General features: G+C 38.0%; 1 protein-coding gene across 3 annotated transcripts in view; it reads left to right on the plus strand.

Moving 5' to 3' along the window:
• The window catches only part of myo1ca (myosin Ic, paralog a), a 25,916-nt gene extending 7,079 nt beyond the window's left edge, over positions 1–18,837 (plus strand). The window contains exons 1-32 of one of the 3 annotated variants that reach the window (XM_016560585.1): positions 1,734–2,115; positions 7,539–7,697; positions 8,711–8,826; positions 9,218–9,416; positions 9,490–9,570; positions 10,668–10,850; positions 10,980–11,078; positions 11,178–11,291; positions 11,672–11,743; positions 11,879–11,998; positions 12,172–12,254; positions 12,429–12,534; positions 13,268–13,348; positions 13,438–13,529; positions 13,634–13,728; positions 13,819–13,865; positions 13,944–14,024; positions 14,114–14,219; positions 14,348–14,465; positions 14,546–14,659; positions 14,828–14,904; positions 15,006–15,074; positions 15,162–15,246; positions 15,348–15,507; positions 16,458–16,541; positions 16,612–16,705; positions 16,805–16,857; positions 17,446–17,581; positions 17,818–17,888; positions 17,974–18,071; positions 18,234–18,333; positions 18,540–18,837. In XM_016560585.1, coding sequence (XP_016416071.1) covers positions 2,098–2,115; positions 7,539–7,697; positions 8,711–8,826; positions 9,218–9,416; positions 9,490–9,570; positions 10,668–10,850; positions 10,980–11,078; positions 11,178–11,291; positions 11,672–11,743; positions 11,879–11,998; positions 12,172–12,254; positions 12,429–12,534; positions 13,268–13,348; positions 13,438–13,529; positions 13,634–13,728; positions 13,819–13,865; positions 13,944–14,024; positions 14,114–14,219; positions 14,348–14,465; positions 14,546–14,659; positions 14,828–14,904; positions 15,006–15,074; positions 15,162–15,246; positions 15,348–15,507; positions 16,458–16,541; positions 16,612–16,705; positions 16,805–16,857; positions 17,446–17,581; positions 17,818–17,888; positions 17,974–18,071; positions 18,234–18,333; positions 18,540–18,551 — 3,123 coding nt within the window. In that variant the 5' untranslated portion in view covers positions 1,734–2,097 and the 3' untranslated portion in view covers positions 18,552–18,837. Of the gene's footprint in view, positions 1–1,733; positions 2,116–7,538; positions 7,698–8,710; positions 8,827–9,217; positions 9,417–9,489; positions 9,571–10,667; positions 10,851–10,979; positions 11,079–11,177; positions 11,292–11,671; positions 11,744–11,878; positions 11,999–12,171; positions 12,255–12,428; positions 12,535–13,267; positions 13,349–13,437; positions 13,530–13,633; positions 13,729–13,818; positions 13,866–13,943; positions 14,025–14,113; positions 14,220–14,347; positions 14,466–14,545; positions 14,660–14,827; positions 14,905–15,005; positions 15,075–15,161; positions 15,247–15,347; positions 15,508–16,457; positions 16,542–16,611; positions 16,706–16,804; positions 16,864–17,445; positions 17,582–17,817; positions 17,889–17,973; positions 18,072–18,233; positions 18,334–18,539 lie in introns of those variants that run through there. The other 2 variants (XM_016560584.1, XM_016560586.1) reach the window with 2 other exon arrangements.
• The last annotated feature ends 769 nt before the right edge of the window (positions 18,838–19,606 follow it).

The raw sequence follows: 19,606 nt of genomic DNA on the forward strand, positions 1-19,606 counted from the left end.
TGTAGTACTTTTACTAACTGTACTATAAAGTTTTCTCACCGATGAATGACACATGATGTATTGTAGTAATGTTGTCTCTGGTATTCTGGTCTGTGAGTGTATATGCGTTCAGGGGGCGTGGCTTTGACCGGAGATTGCAGGGAGGATGGGACTTTCGCTTTCAGTGCTATCAGGCTAAAGTTAGCATTTTCCGAGATCTCCTACTGCACCTTTAATTTCAGCATGGTTTTAATTTGGCCACTGGTAATCATCACAATTGTGCTTTTACTACAGTACAGTATATACAGTACAACAGTAGGAGTGTGATATTGATTAAATCTTAAATACAACAGTTCAATACACAAAAAAGTTAATATTGTGTATTTCAGACAGAATTTGGCCAGTTAGCTAATTTTTTCCTCACCAGTGATTTCTATGCATGATCACTTCCGAAATGCAGCATGATGTATGGAAATTGAGCATAAAATTAAATTTTGTGGAAGAAACATATATATATATATATATATATACGGTTACATTTACTATAGTTTATAATATATACTATACTGTATTATAATGTATTTAGTTGTGATTGACAGTTAATAAGTCGGGAAGTTGTGGCCTAATGGTTAGAGAGTCGGACTCGTAACCCAAGGTTGCGTGTTCGAGTCTCGTACCGGCAGGGATTGTAGGTGGGGGGAGTGAATGTACAGCGCTCTCTCCCACCTTCAATACCACGACTGAGGTTCCCTTGAGCAAGGCACCGAACCCCCAACTGCTCCCCGGGCGCCGCAGCAAAAATGGCTGCCCACTGCTCCGGGTGTGTGTTCACTGCTGTGTGTGTGCACTTTGGATGGGTTAAATGCAGAGCACTAATTCCAAGTACGGGTCACCATACTTGGCCACATGTCACGTCACGTAACAGGTATCACGTAACAGGTATTAATAGAAATATGACAGAAAGAGTTTTTAGTGGAAATATGTAGGCAGTAGGTGCGCATAGAGTCCAGTAAGATAGTTTCATAAAGGGCACCAGTGCTGTTGTAATATTGAAGCACTGCTTGTCTAGTCTAACTAGTAAAAATGAGCTTTTAAAAGGCTTAGGTGTGTTTGCAATGTTTCTGTGCTTCATCTGTTTGTAATTTCAACACAGAAAGCGAAAACAGGCAAAAAAAGAGAGACGACATAGGTAGGCTTTTGCTGACAAATGACATTTATGCATCATTCGGTGATCATTTGTTACAAATGTTCCTGAGCATGTGAGGAAAAAGAGGGATGGACTGAAGAGGGAGAGAGGGAAAGGGGGGAAGAGAAGAAATGTTCTGAGGATGAATCATGTGACGTTTGTTTGGCTGTTTTAATAGTCTGTAGTCATGTTTGCATGTATTGTCAGCGATCAGATGATGTTAGACTATTTTTCCTAACTCTCTCATTGTTTATTTGCCTCATACTCACACAAGTTAGATTCTGCAAAAGCTAAACCTGCAATCCTTTTTCTCTTTCCTTCCTTTGTAAAGGGATGACTCAGCCCTGCTTTTTTTCTGTGTGCAAAGGGAAAGAGAAGGATAGCAGATGGTGCATGGAAATAGAAACTGTTGAAGAAAGAGATCTATTGAAGATAGGGAAAAGGAGGGAGAGTCTGACAGAGATTGACTTACAAAGTAAAGCAAGAAAGTTTGATAACAGGAAAGAGAGAGAAGTGTTTTGTTTGTGAAGTTTTTAAAGTGGTCTTTTGACTAATCATCTGTGGGTGGGGCTTTGGGTGTGGGAGACTGTCATCAATGTTTTCCCTTCATGGACTTCTAGAGCAACAGAGAAGAAGAGAACGAATACATTTGTTTTAGTTAGAGAGTGAGAGAGGGGGAGAGAGAGAGGAAAGCTGTATTAGTGTGTAAGTGTAGAGGATGGACCGTCAGCATGTGTGAATATGGATGTGCGTGTACTTTCGTAGATTTTGGGGTATGTTACAAGCCGGAACGAGAGGAACTACCTGCATGCGATAAAATGCTCACACAGACTTGTCAGACACACCTTGAAGATTGTTAGTGAAGAAAACCGTGCACGAGGGATTCCCTTAAAGAGAAAGAGAGAGGGGGAGAGAGAGAGAGAGGGAGAAGGATGAAGTACCGCCGCAGGGTAAGACTTCTTGTTTTAGTTACATCGATGTGGGTGTGTCGTGTATGCCTGTATTTTACAGTGAAAATCAATGCCCCATTTAGTGTTTTCAGTGTATGTATGTGCATGGTGGGTTGCAGACATGTTTTTTTTATTGTTTGAGCGAGCACAGAGGCTTTGTTGTTGATTTGCCACTCCTTTATGCATAGCATGCCATGCATAGCTATAGCGACACACTGCACAAGATCTCTTTCCTACGAGGCCAGTCAGTGTCCCAGATAGAGATCACTCATATGGGCTGCACAGCAAAGAACAGCCCTTATATGGAAGAGCTGGAGACTTATAAACTCAAAACAGCTCAGTGCCAGATTATACAGCAAAGTTGTATTACACCTCCCTCAGGGAGTACAGTACCCACATTCTGAAGTTGAAAAAGAAAGAAATGGTGTCCACAGGCTACTGCTTTTGAAATATCACATAGAAATCTCTGTTAGATACATCCTCATACTGTAACTTATTATTTGAGTCACACAAGCAGCTCAAATGGCTTGAGAGCTGATTTACACCTGGTATTTTTAGTTGCAGAAGTAAAAGGGGTCTAAAACATTTGTGATCCAGTCAGTGAAATATGTGGTGAAATGCATGTGACCACATATTTGTAGTGTAATCTGTCCTGGTGCATCATGGCAGCAGCAAAGAACCGACTACTAAAATCAATCCACCTTTGGATTAAAACAGTTGTTATGTGTTATGTGTGACTATGTGTGATACAGTATGTATATATACAGTGTTTATATACAGGGGTGCACATAAGTTTTTCAGCCTGGTTCTCATAAGAGAACCTGGAGATTTGGTTTGGTCCTCACACTGCACATAGTGTGACCCATTAAATATAACTATAAAAAATAAATTAAAAATAGTGATAATATTTTTGCACTTTATTTCGTTAGTTTTTTTAAATTAGATAATAAACAAAATAATAAAGTGTGATAATACTATTATATTTTAAAATAAAAAGGGAGTATTAAATATAAATACAATTATTTTATAGTAAACTTAAAATTAAAATGCTAATATTTATATCGCAGAAAGTGAAAGTGAAAACGTAATGATGGAGCTTTTGGCATCTGACGCCGAATAATTGATGTTTTTGACCATATCTCTGGCTATTATACTTTTATACTTGAGGCCACCAGCTTTAGGACTTTGAGTATACTAAGATGACCAGACGTGCCACTTTTAGGCAATTTGGAGATCCTGTGCAGAACGTGTCCCCGGGAAGTGGCATGTCTGGTCACCTTAGAGCAGTGGTCCTTAATCCTCTCCATGAAGTACCCCCAGCACTGCACATTTTGTATGTCTCCCTATATCTGACACACCCACTAGAAAATAAAATGCAAATATTTACTACTACTACTTTTCGTTCATATCAATTTTCATCATTTTTAATCTTAAATCAGCAGGCTTTTATTTTGGCGGGTTGCCGACAAGTAAGTATATGCGCTTCTGGGTTTAGCCATTAGCCATTTTAGCCATTGTGCTTTGAAAATGGCAGCGGGTAGCCTAGATTTATGCTTTTGAATAGAAATGTTATACAGTACAGTTTGTCGATCTATAGCTATAGCAGGGGTGGCGAACTCCGGTCCTGGAGAGCCGCAGCCCTGCAGAGTTCAGCTCCAACCCTAATAAAAACTCACCTGCCTGTAGCTTCCTAGTAACTGTTCAGACCTTGATTAGCTTGTTCAGGTGTGTTTGATTAGGGTTGAAGCAAAACTCTGCAGGGCTGCAGCTCTCCAGGACCGACGTTCGCCACCCCTGGAGTATAGTCACTAGTGGTCGACCGATATATCGCCATGGCTGATATTTGGCATTTTTCAAATATCGGCATCGGCCGATACAGCTGTCAACCATGTCGGTACGCAAATGCGCTGTCAGAACTTAATTATACAGCGCATTTTTTATTTTGGTGGTGCATGCGAACCGGTGGACCACTTTATGTGCACCCCTGTTTTTATATATATAGGAGGAGAGTTCAGCTTCACTGGAGACGCGAGATCGACAAACTTTAAACTTGTGATTTCAAATTATGCTACACTTTATGCATTTGCCCACTGTCATATATTTATGTCATTTTCATTGTGTGCTGTATGTAAAATGAGTGTTACCATGGCTTTATTTGAAAAAAATAAAAATAAAAATAAGATTCCCAATGCACACAAACTTCCCAGAATACTGAGTGCCCTGTTGGTTACAGTGTTTACTTCCTTTTCAATTAGATTTTTATTAAATATTTATTTGTGAAAAATGAAAAAAAGTATGTTTATTTTACACAGTTATTTTAAATCCATTTTCAAATAATTTCAAATTTCTTAAATATTAATTAAAATAAATAAAATTATATCGGCTTTATATCGGCCATCAGCCACCCTGCTTTCCAAGATATCGGCATCGGCTGTCAAAAAACCCATATCAGTCGACCACTAATAGTCACCTTATGGGGAAAAAAAATGTTGCATAAACTTAACAATTAAAGTTGGTCTGTACTTTCATCAAATATGTGACCTGTGCTCGCAAAATGAGTCGGAATAAGCAATAGGGCTGGGTTTTGACATAAATTTCACGATTCGATTCACAAGCTTGCGATTCGATTCGATTACCGATTCGATCCGATTCAATATCGATTATTTTGAATATATATCAGGTACAGTACATGCCAAATTTTCTCAAGTAAAAAAAAATCTCTCAACTAATGCTGTAAAATACACTGAACAAAATTATAAACGCAACACTTTTGTTTTTGCCCCCATTTTTCATGAGCTGAACTCAAAGATCTAAGACTTTTTCTATGTACACAAAAGGCCTATTTTTCTCAAATATTGTTCACAAATCTGTCTAAATCTGTGTGTGCTGAAGCTGGTATTAATGTGGAGGAGATGATTAGTTCAAAATTAGTTTTGTTTTCTTTGCATACAAAAAGTATTCTCGTAGCTTCGTAAAATTATGGTTGAACCCCTGATGTCATATGGATTATTTCACCGATCTCCTTGCTACGTTTCTGGACGTTGATCGTGTTACTTACATTGCTATCTTTGGGAGGGTCAGAGAGCTCTCAGAATGCATCAAAAATATCTTAATTTGTGTTCCGAAGTTGAATGGAGGTCTTACGGGTTTGGAACGACATGAGGGTGAGTAATTAATGACAAAATTTTCATTTTGGGGTGGAGTAAGCCTTTAACATCATGTATTAAAAAAGAAACTGGTTATTTAGTTTATATCAGTTACCAGTCTCATTGGCAGTTTTTTGACAGAACAAGCTCTAATCTGGACCAGATTTTATGCTGATAGTCAAAAGATTACTAGGTCATTAATTGCTTGGTCATTGAGAGTGCATATTAATGTAACCAAATTTGGTCATGTGACTGAATAATTAAAATGACTACTACAGTTTAAACTTTGAACTGGCTTTTATAGTTGCAGTTGGGAACAAACATAGACATTTTGGGAAATCTATTTGAAATCAGTCTTTATTTTTGCAATTTCATTTGTTGCACACAAAATAACACACTTCATCTTTAAAGGTGCTGTATGTAATTTTCACTGTACTAAAGCATAAAAACCACAATAATACATTTGCAGATATTCAGAAAACATGCTACTTGTTTCTCCAAAAAACAATGCTACAGCCAGTTCCATGTCGGAATGTCTGTTTTTGTTTTGGTCTGTGTGATTCCGCCCACTTACAGTTTGCCCAGTAACATTTTAGCAGCCTGGGTTGTTAGTTTGCAAAAAACACAGCATACTGCAGTCTGCAGCCATGTAAGCCAGCAAACCAATTGGATCAGAGATCGCTGATTCCACCTCACCTACAAAACCCCTGTATCCATCTAAAAAGCTCTATGACCACAGGCATATTAAAACATGAATAAATCAAGTCATCAGTTTACAGTGCAAGGTTCGTTGCCTTCGATTGTCAGTTGCGCTCAATCATGTTGCATGTCCTCAGTCTGACAACCCACATGAGCGTTGAGTCTGAGGAAGAGGTGGCGGAAGAAACAATATTTCAGTAACCATTTCAACCACTAGCTGTCATTATTACATCCTGCACCTTTAAATAAAAAATCTGTGCACATAGTTCCTAAACAAGCTTTAAAGTCAAAACCATTCCAAACTTGGCTTCAGCTGAGCAAATGAATCTTCAGTCTGTCATATTGGCTCAAAACAGTTTTGTTAACAACACTCAAGATTAGAAACTGATGAAACTTGCCAAAATCATTAACTATAAAAAACAAATCATGATAAAAAAAAATTGATTACACTTCCATGTCCATTACATAAAAAAAATAAACACAGCAGAATGTGTTGTTGAGGGGTTGTTTTTTAATTGGAAGGGGTTTTAAACTTGTTTGATTTAACAAAGCGTGGCCAATTTAAACACCCCTAATGGAACACAGAAAACATGAGGGGCACAATGAGGAAAGAGTTCATTTTAGAGACAGATATCATTATCTGCTGGAGCTTGTTTTCATGTGCGTACATCTGCATCCTACTGTGTAAGCGTACATTAAAGCATAATCACGCACAAGACGAGGAGAACAATGGATTAAGAATGGCTAAAGGAAAGATTTAAAAGTGCAGGTGTCTGGGGAGGGGCGTATCTGGTGAGTCGTTAAAATCTTGTTAGGCATTTTAGGGGACCCTTATCACTAATTCATTGGAAAATAATTTGTGGAACAACAGTGGAGCTGAGCCAAGGAAAGTGAACATTCACTCACACACTGTATTGCTCCCAGCAGATTATTGTTTTAGCATGAGCTTCCACAGGTGACCTTCCTGTCTCTCTCGCAAAAACACACACACAAACTCGCTCTCTTTCTGAACCCACTCCAAAGACACACTTCCTCAAACACTTAAAGTCTTGTCAGATTTTCCACTGGATTTATATGCGGAGGTACCAGCACTAACTCTGAAAAACAGACAACTGTGTGTCAGGAACCGTTGCCAAATATTTCCATGGCGCCCTTCCTTAGTGAATTTGTACTCGGACGAATGTGTGTTGTTTGTCTTTTAGTGATTTGTACTTTTTCTGGTATTTGCTGTGTATATTTGTGTTATTTCCTTATAAAAAGGCAATCTCCAGACTTTTATGTTTGCATTTTTGCAATCTGCAAAATTCTGTAAGTGTTAACAAATTACCCAAAGCATTTAATAAACAACCACACAAGGGGCGGGGACATGTAGAACTTTGTGAATGACGGGCGTTCCAATTCTGTGTAAATCGGTGGAACTTTCTTAAGAATTTCTGAGGTCGCAGATTCCATGTGGGCCTGGTTGTAAGTGTACATACACACTCTCAGTTCCTGTATTGTGGCTCTGCTGTGTGTAAGTGTTTGCATCAGTGTTCCCTTTGTGTTTTTTTCAGTTTCTACCTTTGTTTCTCTCTGTAGGAGGTTGGTGTAGAGGGGGGTGTAAGGTTAGTGATGGAGAGCGCTCTCTCAGCAAGAGATCGGGTCGGCGTCCAAGACTTCCTGCTCTTGGAGAACTACAACAGTGAAGCTGCTTTCATTGAAAACCTGCGCCGGCGGTACAGAGAGGGCCTTATTTATGTAAGACATTCACAAACACCATCTTACTATATAATACAATAAAATACTTTTAATTACATTCACATAGAATATGCAACTTATGACCATGGCATGTACATACTATAGGATAAAATATACAATGCTGTTTAAAAGTTTGCAGTCAGTCATTTTTTAAAAAACTTATTAAAGGGATAGTTCACCCAAAAATGAAAATTCTGTCATTAATTAATCACCCTCATGTCGTTCCAAACCCATAAGACCTTTGTTCATTTTCAGAACACAAATTAAGATATTTTTGATGAAATCCGAGAGCTCTCTGACCCTGCATAGATAGTAAAGCAACTGAAATGTTCCCAGGTCCAGAAACTTAGCAAGGACATCGGTGAAATAGTCCATGTGACATCAGTGGTTCAACCATAATTTCACGAAGCTACAGGAATACTTTTTGTGCACAAAAAACTAAAATAATGACTTTATTCAGCAGGCGTCATGATACTCTCCACAATGGCGGGACGCCGCGGCAGACGGAATGAGGAGGGGAAGAATTGTTGAATAAAGTCATTATTTTAGTTTTTTGCGCACAAAAAGTATTCTCGTAGCTTTGTGAAATTGCGATTGAATCACTGATGTCACATGGAATGTTTTACTGGTGTCCTTGCTACGTTTCTGGACCTGGGAACATTTCAGTTGCGTTGCTGTCGATAGGGCCTTTCGCACCGCTTTAGTTCCAGAACTAAATGTACAGTACTAAAGTACTGGGACGATTTTTTTTTAAAGAAAAAATCTTAATTTGTGTTCCGAAGATGAACGAAGGTCTTACGGGTTTAAATTGCATTGAATTGATCAAAATGTATTTTAAATTGTAATATTTCACAATATTACTGTATTTTTGATCAAATAAGTGCAGCCTTGGTGAGCAAAACAAACAAAAAGATTTAGAAATCTTATCAATCCAAACTTTTAAATTATAGTTTACATGTGATTTTCTGCTTTCTTTCTCTCTTTCTGCCTCTTTATCTGTCTGTCTTTATAAGACATATATTGGCTCAGTGCTGGTGTCAGTGAATCCTTACAGAGAGTTGGAGATTTATTCCAAACAGAACATGGAGCGCCACAGAGGAGTCAATTTCTATGAGATCTCCCCTCACATGTAAGTGTGTGTGTGTTTGTGTTATGGCCGTGAAAATCCCTGAGAACATTCCGCCAATTTTCTTAGTATGACTCACTTTCCTGGAGATTCCGGAGATTGGACCATGCATACAACTTTCCACTTACACACACATTCACACTCACACGCACCCACACACACACCCACACCCACATACTCATTTAAAGAAGATGTAAAATCCTTCCCATAGAAATGGGAAGAAAATATGTAAATGCAGGAAAGAAAATTGTACTTGTAAAATTATTTTATTGGATTTTTAAAATTTTACACATTGTGTTTGCACACATGAAGAAAAGTTTATAGTTTTGAAACCCATAACTGTAATTGGTTGTATTATCTGTGAGTGATTCTGTATCTGTTTGTGTGACTTTAGTTTTGCCCTGGCCGATAATTCATATCGTGCACTGCGGACTGAGAGACGAGATCAGTGTATTCTGATTTCGGGTGAAAGTGGCGCTGGAAAGACTGAGGCCTCCAAAAAAATCCTTCAGTACTACACACACATCTGTCCCACCCGCAACAACACACATACTATCAGAGAGAAACTGTTGCAGTCCAACCCAGTATTGGAGGTAAGTACACACAAACACTGCAAGGGTCCTCTGTGCACAGCTTCCTAATGTCACTCTCACTCTGTCACAACAGGCTTTTGGGAATGCTAAAACTCTCCGGAATGACAATTCGAGTCGTTTTGGGAAATACATGGACATTCAGTTTGACTACAAGGTAAATGAAATGCACTTCTTAGTTTAATAACAGAACCCTTTGCTTAACCCTTTTTTCTCCCACAAGAAAAAAATTCATAATCAAATTACTAAGCAACCCCTGAATGGAATAACACAAAATAGGTATCATTTTAAAGCTTGGTATCTCAGCTTTTTAATGAATGTTAATAAACGAGCGCTGAGCAGTCCCTCTAAACCGGAATCTACCGCAGGCGGTAGAAAGCTTGGAGTCTGTCCTTTTCAATGCATGTAGCCACTTTGATTAACTCCTAAGTAGTGCTGAGTTATTTGCGGATAAATAGAATTTTTTTTTTCATAATTTATGAAAAATGTTTTTTGTGCCATGTACTCTATGTCAGAAACATCCTACAACTCAGATAGTCATGTGTCATATGTCATTTGAAAGGTCTCATCGAGTAGAATAAAAAAAGTATAATTGTTTGAGGTTTTGACAAAACTTGAGTGTGGCATTATTTCAAATTCAAAACAACAATTTCAAAATGTAAAGGGATAAGAGAAAGGCTACCTTGGTTCCAAATACTGTAACTTTTGATTACTTCACGATATCACCACAAAATTTAATTCACAAACAGCACACATGTTGGGGAACATCACCAAAAAGAATTCTTTACCTACCTTATTTTTTTCATGAGATATTGAATGTCAAATAAGAATAATATGAAAAATTTCCCTTGACCACACTAATTTTTCTTACAATTTAATACCTATTTCTCAACATGAGAATATTCAAATGCAAAGATTTTTCCCCCTAAAAATATAGAAAGATTTCTATCAAATGATACCTACCTTTTGACTCTCCTTGCTACGGTCTTGGAGTTATGAGTCATTATGTTTGTGTATGTCACTCAGAAAAAACATCAACTTCAGTGAGGCAAAAATGCCCTCAGGGCTTAAAGGGTTATATCCAGCCCATATTTACTGGTCTACATTTCAGCTGTTCACATTAGCAAAAGACTAATATGTATTAGAATATTTTAGCAAATATTTGGTTATTTTGGGCAATATTTGAGCTTATACACAAAACATAACCTTTTATGCACCATTAAAAACAGTTCTTTCTATTTATGTCTTGTTTAGGGCGCTCCAATTGGAGGTCACATCCTAAACTACCTGTTAGAGAAATCCCGTGTGGCCCATCAGAACCATGGTGAGAGAAACTTCCACATCTTCTATCAGCTGCTGGAGGGTGGAGAAGAGCCTCTTTTGAAGACACTTGGTTTGGAGAAAACCAACCCACAACATTATCATTACCTGGTTAAGGTGTTTATGTTAATGGTGTCTATATGTGTCCATGAGAGAGAGCAGATTTGTCTTAATATTATCTGGCCATGGGCATTGTTGGCATGTTTGTGGTGTGTTTGTTTGTAACAGACACTCTCTCTCTGTCAGGGTAACTGTCCACGGGTGAGCTCTATCAGTGATAAGAACGGTTGGAAAGTTGTGAGAAATGCTCTCACCATCATTGGCTTTAATGAGGAGGAGATACAGGTACACCACACACAAACCCACTGGACATCCAGATCCACTGGACAGAAGACCTTCTGTCATAGTCAGGAAACACACTTACAAAGTTCCTCTCCTCTTTAGGAGCTGATGGAGATTGTGGCCAGTGTTTTGCATCTGGGTAACATACAGTTCGGTGAAGATGAGGAGGGAGAGACACACGTCACCACTGAACCTCAACTGCAATATCTGTCCCAGGTGAGTTAATGTCCCATCTCAAGTGATAACTCAGTATGTGTCTGAACTTTATACCTGTTTCTGGGGAATTAGATACCCGTCTCATTAGAGTCACTTGTCTCAGGTTTGTTGTGTGCTATTTTGACAATAGGGTGCTAGATGCTAGAGTGACAGCATCTGTCAGAAACCTGTCTGAATACCATTAAATAGATATTAGTTTGAATTCAAAGGCAATATTACAAATAAATAAAAAAATATCCCAAAATATTTTAGTTGCAAATATTTTATTTGTTTGCAAAAGTTGAAATGATCACACTGTTATTTAGTGTTACAACTGGCTCCTTGATGTCCTGCACACATACATTGTTGCAGAGAATGTGTTTTTTTTTTTTTGTCAACAGCTGCTGGGTGTGGACGGGTCAGTCCTGAAAGAAGCTCTTACTCACAAGAAAATTGTTGCCAAAGGGGAGGAGGTAATATCACAAAATCTCTCTGTCTGTTCCTTCTCACTTTCAGATTTCAACATGCTTGATCTTTGCTAATATTCTCATGCATTCTGTCTATTAGCACAGGTGGGAACAAACAGTTGTTTGTGTGTTTGATTTCAGATGATCAGTCCCTTGAGTTTAGAACAGGCTCTGTCTGCTCGGGACTCTTTGGCCAAAGCCATATATGGTCGTGCCTTTACCTGGCTTGTCCAGAAGTTAAACCAATCATTGGCCTTTAAGGTGTGTTTCTTTTTTCTGTCGATGAGGACCGTGCCCTTTCTTTTGCTTAAGTGGGCCTTTTTGTCAGAATGTCATCTAGCATGTATGAACTGGAGCTTAGTGTGCTTTTTAGGTTTTGATGTGCCCTCTAGTGGAGTGATTATAAAGATTATTACATTTTTGTGTTTTTACAGGATGAAGTCTACTACTCCAGTAAATGTTCTTCTATTATTGGTTTGCTGGACATATATGGATTTGAGGTCTTTCAACACAACAGGTCTGTTTGACTTGTTTTTTTTACTGAAGAAATAGTCAAATAGAAACAGATAATTTGCACTATTAAAACATCACATTATATAAAAAAAAAAAAAAAAAAAAACATTCAGATATCAGAATGGAAGTAAGGAAGAATTAATAAGTACATTCATGTCTTTCTTTTTTCTGGCTGTAGTTTTGAGCAGTTTTGCATTAATTACTGCAATGAAAAACTGCAGCAGCTGTTTATTGAGCTCACACTGAAAAGTGAACAGGAGGAGTACGAGGCGGAGGGGATCGTGGTGAGTCTATGGGAGAATTTTTTTTTTACAAAAGTCAGTGTATAAATGTGAGAAACTGTTATATCTAAGTTCACCTATGTTGAAAATATTTCCATTAGTACATTTCTAAAGACATTCCCATTAATAACTAACTTTTACTATTTAAAGGGATAGTTCACCCAAAAAATTTAATTCTGTCATCATTGGGTGAACTATCACTTTAAATAAACCCTCTATTATGCACAGCAAACCCCTCTGTTTAGACTTATGTCCTATTTATTTAAATATGAAAATAATAAGAGGAATTATTATTACTATTATTAATGTGTAAAGACACATTAATCTGATCAAAAGTGACAGTAAAGACATTTAAAACATTACAAACCACGTCTATTTCAAATACATGCTGTTCTTTTGAACTTTCTATTCATAGAAGAATCCAGAAAAAATTTATCACAATTTCCACAAAAATATTAAGCAGCACAGATGTTTTCAACATTGATAATATTAAGAAATATTTCCTGAGCACCAAATCAGCATATCAGAATTATTTCTTAAGGATTATGTGACACTGAAAACTGGAAAATTCAGCTTTGCCATCACATTAATAAATTACATGGTAATATATATTGAAATAGAAAACCGATATTTCGTAATATTACTAAACACAGCCTTGGTATGCATACAGACTGCATTTCTTTTTTTCACTTTTGTTATATTTGTGTAAAAATGACATTCCTTGTGTTTTGGCCAGTGGGAGAGAGTGGAATATTTCAACAACAAAATCATTTGTGACCTGGTGGAGGAGAAACATAAAGGCATCATAGCCATTCTGGTCTGTCTGTGTGTTTTCCTTCTAAATATGAGGTTTTTTGGTTCATCCAAATTGAATTGAAATGAACTAATCTAATCTTTTGTAATCAGGATGAGGAGTGCTTAAGACCAGGAGATGCCAGTGACATCACCTTTCTGGAGAAGTTGGAGGACACACTGGGTGGCCATGCCCATTTTGTCACGTAGGACCACTAGCATACTCTGTGTATCCATTGTTTAAGCAGCGTGCCTGATGTTTAAGGTATTACTGGGATCTGCTATCTGATTAGTCCATTTCATGTTTCAGTCATAAAATGGCCAACGGGAAGATCCGCAAGGCTATTGGGCGAGAGGAATTTAGACTGGTTCATTATGCTGGAGAGGTCAACTACAACGTCAACGGTGAGGAGAGAACAGCCATTCATCCATCTGTCCGCCCATAGTTAATTTTGTTTGGTGCTATGATTGTAGTTTTTGTCCCTCCATTTTCAGGGTTTCTGGACAAAAATAATGACCTGCTATACAGACACCTGAAGGAGGTACAGTGTGTTTACAGTGTGAACATGATGTTATGGCTGAACAGTATGTGTTTCTAAACCCACTGTATCTCATTGCAGGTGCTGTGTCAGTCGGGGAATCACATTGTCAATCAGTGCTTCCATGCAGATGAGTTGATGGACCAGAGAAGGCCAGAGACGGTTAGATGAACCCACATACACACTATCACATACAGACACATACTGTACATAAACTTACAAAAAAATTAAGTCTTGTTTTCTCTGCTCAGGCTGCCACACAGTTCAAGCTCAGTTTGGCTAAACTGATGGAGATTCTGATGTCTAAGGAACCGTCGTATGTACGCTGCATAAAACCCAATGACGCTAAGCAGCCAGGTAAAAGCATATGTTTTGTATTGATAGACCAATAAATTGTACACACATAATGCTTGTATTTCCCTGTTTTGATGTTACTGACATTGTGCGTGCTGTTCTCCCTCCTTCCTCTTCCTCTGCTGCTTCAGGCAGATTTGATGAGGTTTTGGTCAGGCATCAGGTGAAGTATTTGGGTTTGATGGAGAATCTGAGAGTAAGGAGAGCTGGATTTGCATACAGACGAAACTATGAGGCATTCTTAGAGAGGTCAGTCTTGTGCAACCAGCCTTTCTGTTAACAGATGGCCATGTTTCTTTACCTTGTTTTGTGTTTTGTTTCTTGCACAGGTATAAGTCTCTGTGTCCGGACACCTGGCCAAACTGGCGTGGGAAACTCCCAGAGGGGGTCGCCACTCTGGTCAAACACCTCAACTACAAACCTGAAGAATACAAACTGGGCAGGTAAGGGGTGAGACGAACAGATATACACACTACCATTTAAAAGTTTTTTTTTAATAGACAAAAAAACAGAAACCCTGAAAATAGTGAAAATGAGGTCCTCCTTTTCTGGCTCTGAGGCAGCAGTGGAGGAGCTGAGGTGAAGTTGATCTTAGTTTGCTTTCTGTTTAGGTCCAAAATCTTTATCCACTTCCCAAGGACTCTGTTTGTGACTGAGGATGCACTTGAGGCCAAGAAACAAACCATCGGTATGTTCTTTCACTGCAAGCACTTGTTTTTTGAACATCTCTTTTGCTTAGTTTTTATTATGATATAATGAATAAACTTACAGTATCGGATTGTTTTTAAGCTGTCACTCTGCAGACATCTTGGCGGGGCTACAGGGAGCGAGCCAAGTACCACCGGATCCGACACGCAGGTAACCTTGACAAATAGACTAAACGCAGTCAGACAGACATAGCAAAGGAAGGCAACAGCCAATCTGTTTGTCTCTTTCATCTTGCAGTAATTGTTATCCAGTCATGGTGGAGAGGAGTCAAAGGCCGAAGGAAAGCCAAGCATCGTAGACAAGCAGCTGACACTATACGCAAGTATGGGAGTTTTTTATTATGTAGGTGAATGAGTAACATTGATTGTGTCATTGATTCCGTCCTTTCTTAATCCTTGATTTCATCCTTCCTTAATTACACAGGTTCATCAAAGGCTTCATCCTGCGCAATGAGCCTCGTTGCCCTGACAATGAGTACTTTCTGGATCATGTGCGATTCTCTTTCTTGATGGAAGTGAAACGAAATCTGCCAAAAAGTGTTCTTGACCAGAGCTGGCCAAGACCACCACCCTCACTCACTGAGGTATGATAATAATGTATGATAAAGGTATGATAAGTTATGATACTAAATTGAACCACTGAGCTCTGTTTGGTCAGACCAAGTGAAGACTTAACAAATCTGTGTTTTGAGGAAGTAGATGTGATTACACTAATGTTCTAAATAAATACTTTTACTATTCAGCAAGGATGCATTATATATATGTATTTGAACTAAACACATAAAAAAACCCATATCTTTTTTTCCACATTAATAATAATACAAAATGTTTCTTGAGTACCAAATCAGAATATTAGAATGATTTTTGAAGGATCATGTGACACTGAAGACTGGAGTAATGGCTAGCTGCTGAAAATTAAACTTTGCCATCACAGGAATAAATTATATTTTAAAATATATCGGTTAGTATAGTGGTTAGTGCGTTATTTAGTGGTTAGTGCATCGACATATAGCGCAACTGCGTTCACGGCGACCCAAGTTTGATTCCCGTCTCGAGGTCCTTTACCGCTCCCGCTCCCCTCTCTACTCCCAGTACTTTCCTGTCATCTCTCTACTGTCCTATCTAAATAAAAGGCATAAAAAGTGGCCTAATGGTTAGAGAGTCAGACTCGTAACCCAAAGGTCGCAGGTTCGAGTCTCAGTACTGGCAGGAATAGTAGGTAATACCATGACTGGGGTGAGACCCTTGAGCAAGGCACCGAACCCCCAACTGCTCCCCGTGCAGCATAATTGTTTTGTTTGTTCACTACTCAGTGCTGTGTGTGTGCACTTGGATGGGTGAAATGCAGAGCACAAATTCCAAGTGTGGGACACCATACTTGGCCATGTCACGTCCTTTCCTTTCTTTTTTACTGCATCTTTGATCAAATAAATGCAGCCTTGCTGAGTATTAAAGACTTCTTTCAAAAACTGTCCCCAAAAAGACCCCAAACTTTTGAATGGTTGTGTATGTACAACTTTGTTTTTCCCCACAGGCATCTGAGCACCTTCACAGAATGTGCATTCGCAACCTGGTCAATGACTACTGCAGGAGAATCCAGCCAGAGTGGAAGAAGCAGGTACTGCATTCATACAAGAGCAAATACACACATACATGGACAACCATAACTGATTTCACGCTGTCTGCAGTTGGAACAGAAGGTTGTAGCCAGTGCGATCTTTAGTGGTCAGAAGGACTGCTACCCTAGAAGTGTTCCCAAACTCTTCGTAGCCACCAGACTAGGTAATATTCACAAACACATGAAGAAATATCTATGCTGAAAAACACAAATACATAGACAAACAAACATAGAAACTCACTGACACATTTTTATTACCACAGAGACTGAAGAGATCAATCTCAAAGTGCTGCAAACTCTTGGGACTGACAACAAGGTGAAGGTAAATGTGTTTTTATGCTTTGTGTAAAATTATAGCTTAATGTTTGTGTGTATTCCATATAAATGTACTAGATGCTTTTAGATTTTTTGTTTGGTCACATGGTTCCATGTAGTATTCATTAAAGTCCACAATGAATAAGGTTAAGTTGTTTGTTTATTAATTTTGAATGTTACATTATTTGAAATAAACTACAATATAAACTGCAAACACATTTTGAACTGTAAATGAAAAAGCACAACTTAAAAAAGGTCTAAAGACTATGTGCTCCCAGCAGAACACTCAGGTGCCATCTCAACACCTGAGGCTTCATCCTGTTTCTCCTGTAGAGGGCGCACTCAGCCTCCAGAAAAAAAAAAACATTAGACAATATGGACCCAAAAAAAAAAAAAAGTATAAATGGCTCCTACAGAATCACCTTACCACAAAACAATGGCAAGTATTTATCAAAAGGAGCCAGTGAACCAGTATTAAGTTAACAATAAAAAACAAAATCAATCTGATCTAATACTTATCTTAATAGAGATTTTTAAGGTTAATATTAGAGGGGTTGAGAATCTATTTGTATATTCTTTTCTTTTTCAGTATGGTGTAGCGGTCACTAAGTACGATCGGCACGGTTTCCGCGCACGTATGCGTCAGCTGCTGTTGACCACTTCATCTGCTGTGCTGGTCCAGGAAGCAAAAATCAAACAACGTATCGACTACGGCACATTGCTGGGTAATGTTACTGTAATACAGCTCTCTCCTTTGTTGCCTAACAATACTGTATGACATCCAAGCTTATTAAAGTTTCATACTCCTGTTTTTCACCGTATCTAATTCTTGGGTAATCATACTCTTCCCTAGTACTCAAACCATAAATTCTCATCAGTGACAAACAATTAGTGTGCCATTAACCTCTTACTGGGTAACACTTCACAATACCATACAATCTCGGTTTGTTTCTTTTTGTAGGTATCTCTGTTAGTTCCCTCAGTGATGGATTCTTTGTTTTGCATATTCCCACCACTGACAGTAAGCAGAAGGTGAGAGAAGCCCTGTTATGCTTTGTGATTGTCTTGGTTGTGCAGTTGGACATCTGTTGATTCACTTTGACCTTCTGACCTTTAGGGTGACCTGGTGCTGCAATGCGATCATGTGATTGAGGCTGTCACCAAGCTGGCCATCATGGCAGACAAGATACACAATGTCAACATCAGCCAGGACAGGTGTGTGTGTATGTGTGCGTGCAGAATGGTAAATCCCTTAATAGACAAACTGTGTTCGGGAGTGCTGGCGATGTTCTCTAAAAAGGCATGAGAACTTTAGTTTACAGCACGTATATGTATGCATGTTTACAGCTTTCAATCTGGTTATGCTATACTCTCCAGTATCAAGTTTGCCGTAGCGAGGGGAAAGGAGGGAGTGATAGATTTTTCCAGTGGTTCAGACCTGCGAGTGGTCAAGACCAAGAATGGACACCTGTCTGTGGTGAGGCTCACACATTTACTGATTAAGAAATACAAGGCTGAAAAATGCTATGGTTTTGGTTAGAAGGAAAGAGAGACAACAACGGTAGAAAAAATGGTTGGTACTGGGATTTCAGGATAAAAAAGTAATAAAATATAATAATAAGATGGATTATTTAGCAAATGTTGTTTGCAAGTAAACTGATTACTCTGGTCCCTCTTTTCCAGACCACCCCATGAATCTCATGAACAGCCAATGACAGCTCACCAGATCATTTCACAGGAGTGCTTTAGCCAATCACTACACAGAGCCAGACTACACTTTTATGATTCATTTCAGTCTTACTCCAAAAGCACATTTTAGTATGTTAGCAAGTGTATATTAAAGGACATTTGTAATCTTTTCTTTTTTAAACTAAATTTTGCTTATGCTTTGATGAGTTTTATTTTATATTTTCTCTCATCTGACCAATTAAATGAATCTTTGTTTTTCAGTTGTTAATAATTCAAGCTTTACTATGCAGATATACTATGAGTATTTTTGAGAATTCTTATTATTTTATATTTTCTCTCATCTGACCAATTAAATGAATCTTTGTTTTTCAGTTGTTAATAATAATTCAAGCTTTACTATGCAGATATACTATGAGTATTTTTGAGAATTCTTATTAACTACATAATCTTTTTAAATTTAAATACAAAAGCATAGTACTTTCCAAATAACACCACTACTCTTTGTCAGCGCAATGTTTTATAACTGAATAAAAATTACTAAATAATAATAAAAAAAAAAGTAAAAAAAAAAAGATTAAATGCATTATTTTTGGTTTGCTTTATTAAATCTCTAAAACTTGCCAAAAAAACTGATGCCAAAAACGGCTCCTTCTGGCAGTGTTTTGAAACAGATCAGTCACAACATTTCAAGTGTTCAGTATGACTTCACTTACTGTCTGTTGTATGTAAAAAAAAAACAAAAAAACTTTGTCACACAAATACACATGCACTAGAAGTGCTTCTTAGTCATTTTATTCAGCACACACACTTGTACAAAACAAACATATATTTCACTTTTGCACTTATTTATGAACAATAAATATTGTATGAAAAATATTAGGCACATAAATAAAATAAATAATTTAATAAATAACACAAGGTGGAAAGTACAGGGGAATGACAACGAAAAGGGGATGTAAAATTGATCTCATTCTGACCTCTGATTTGCTGAATATTAGTGGAGGAGGGAAGTGGGGTGTTTGGGGAATTTTGGTCTACCAGAATGACTGACCAACCTTTTT

The sequence above is a fragment of the Sinocyclocheilus rhinocerous genome, unplaced genomic scaffold (genome assembly GCF_001515625.1).
Source record: "Sinocyclocheilus rhinocerous isolate Xijiao unplaced genomic scaffold, SAMN03320098_v1.1 scaffold77, whole genome shotgun sequence".
Taxonomy (NCBI): Eukaryota; Metazoa; Chordata; class Actinopteri; order Cypriniformes; family Cyprinidae; genus Sinocyclocheilus; species Sinocyclocheilus rhinocerous.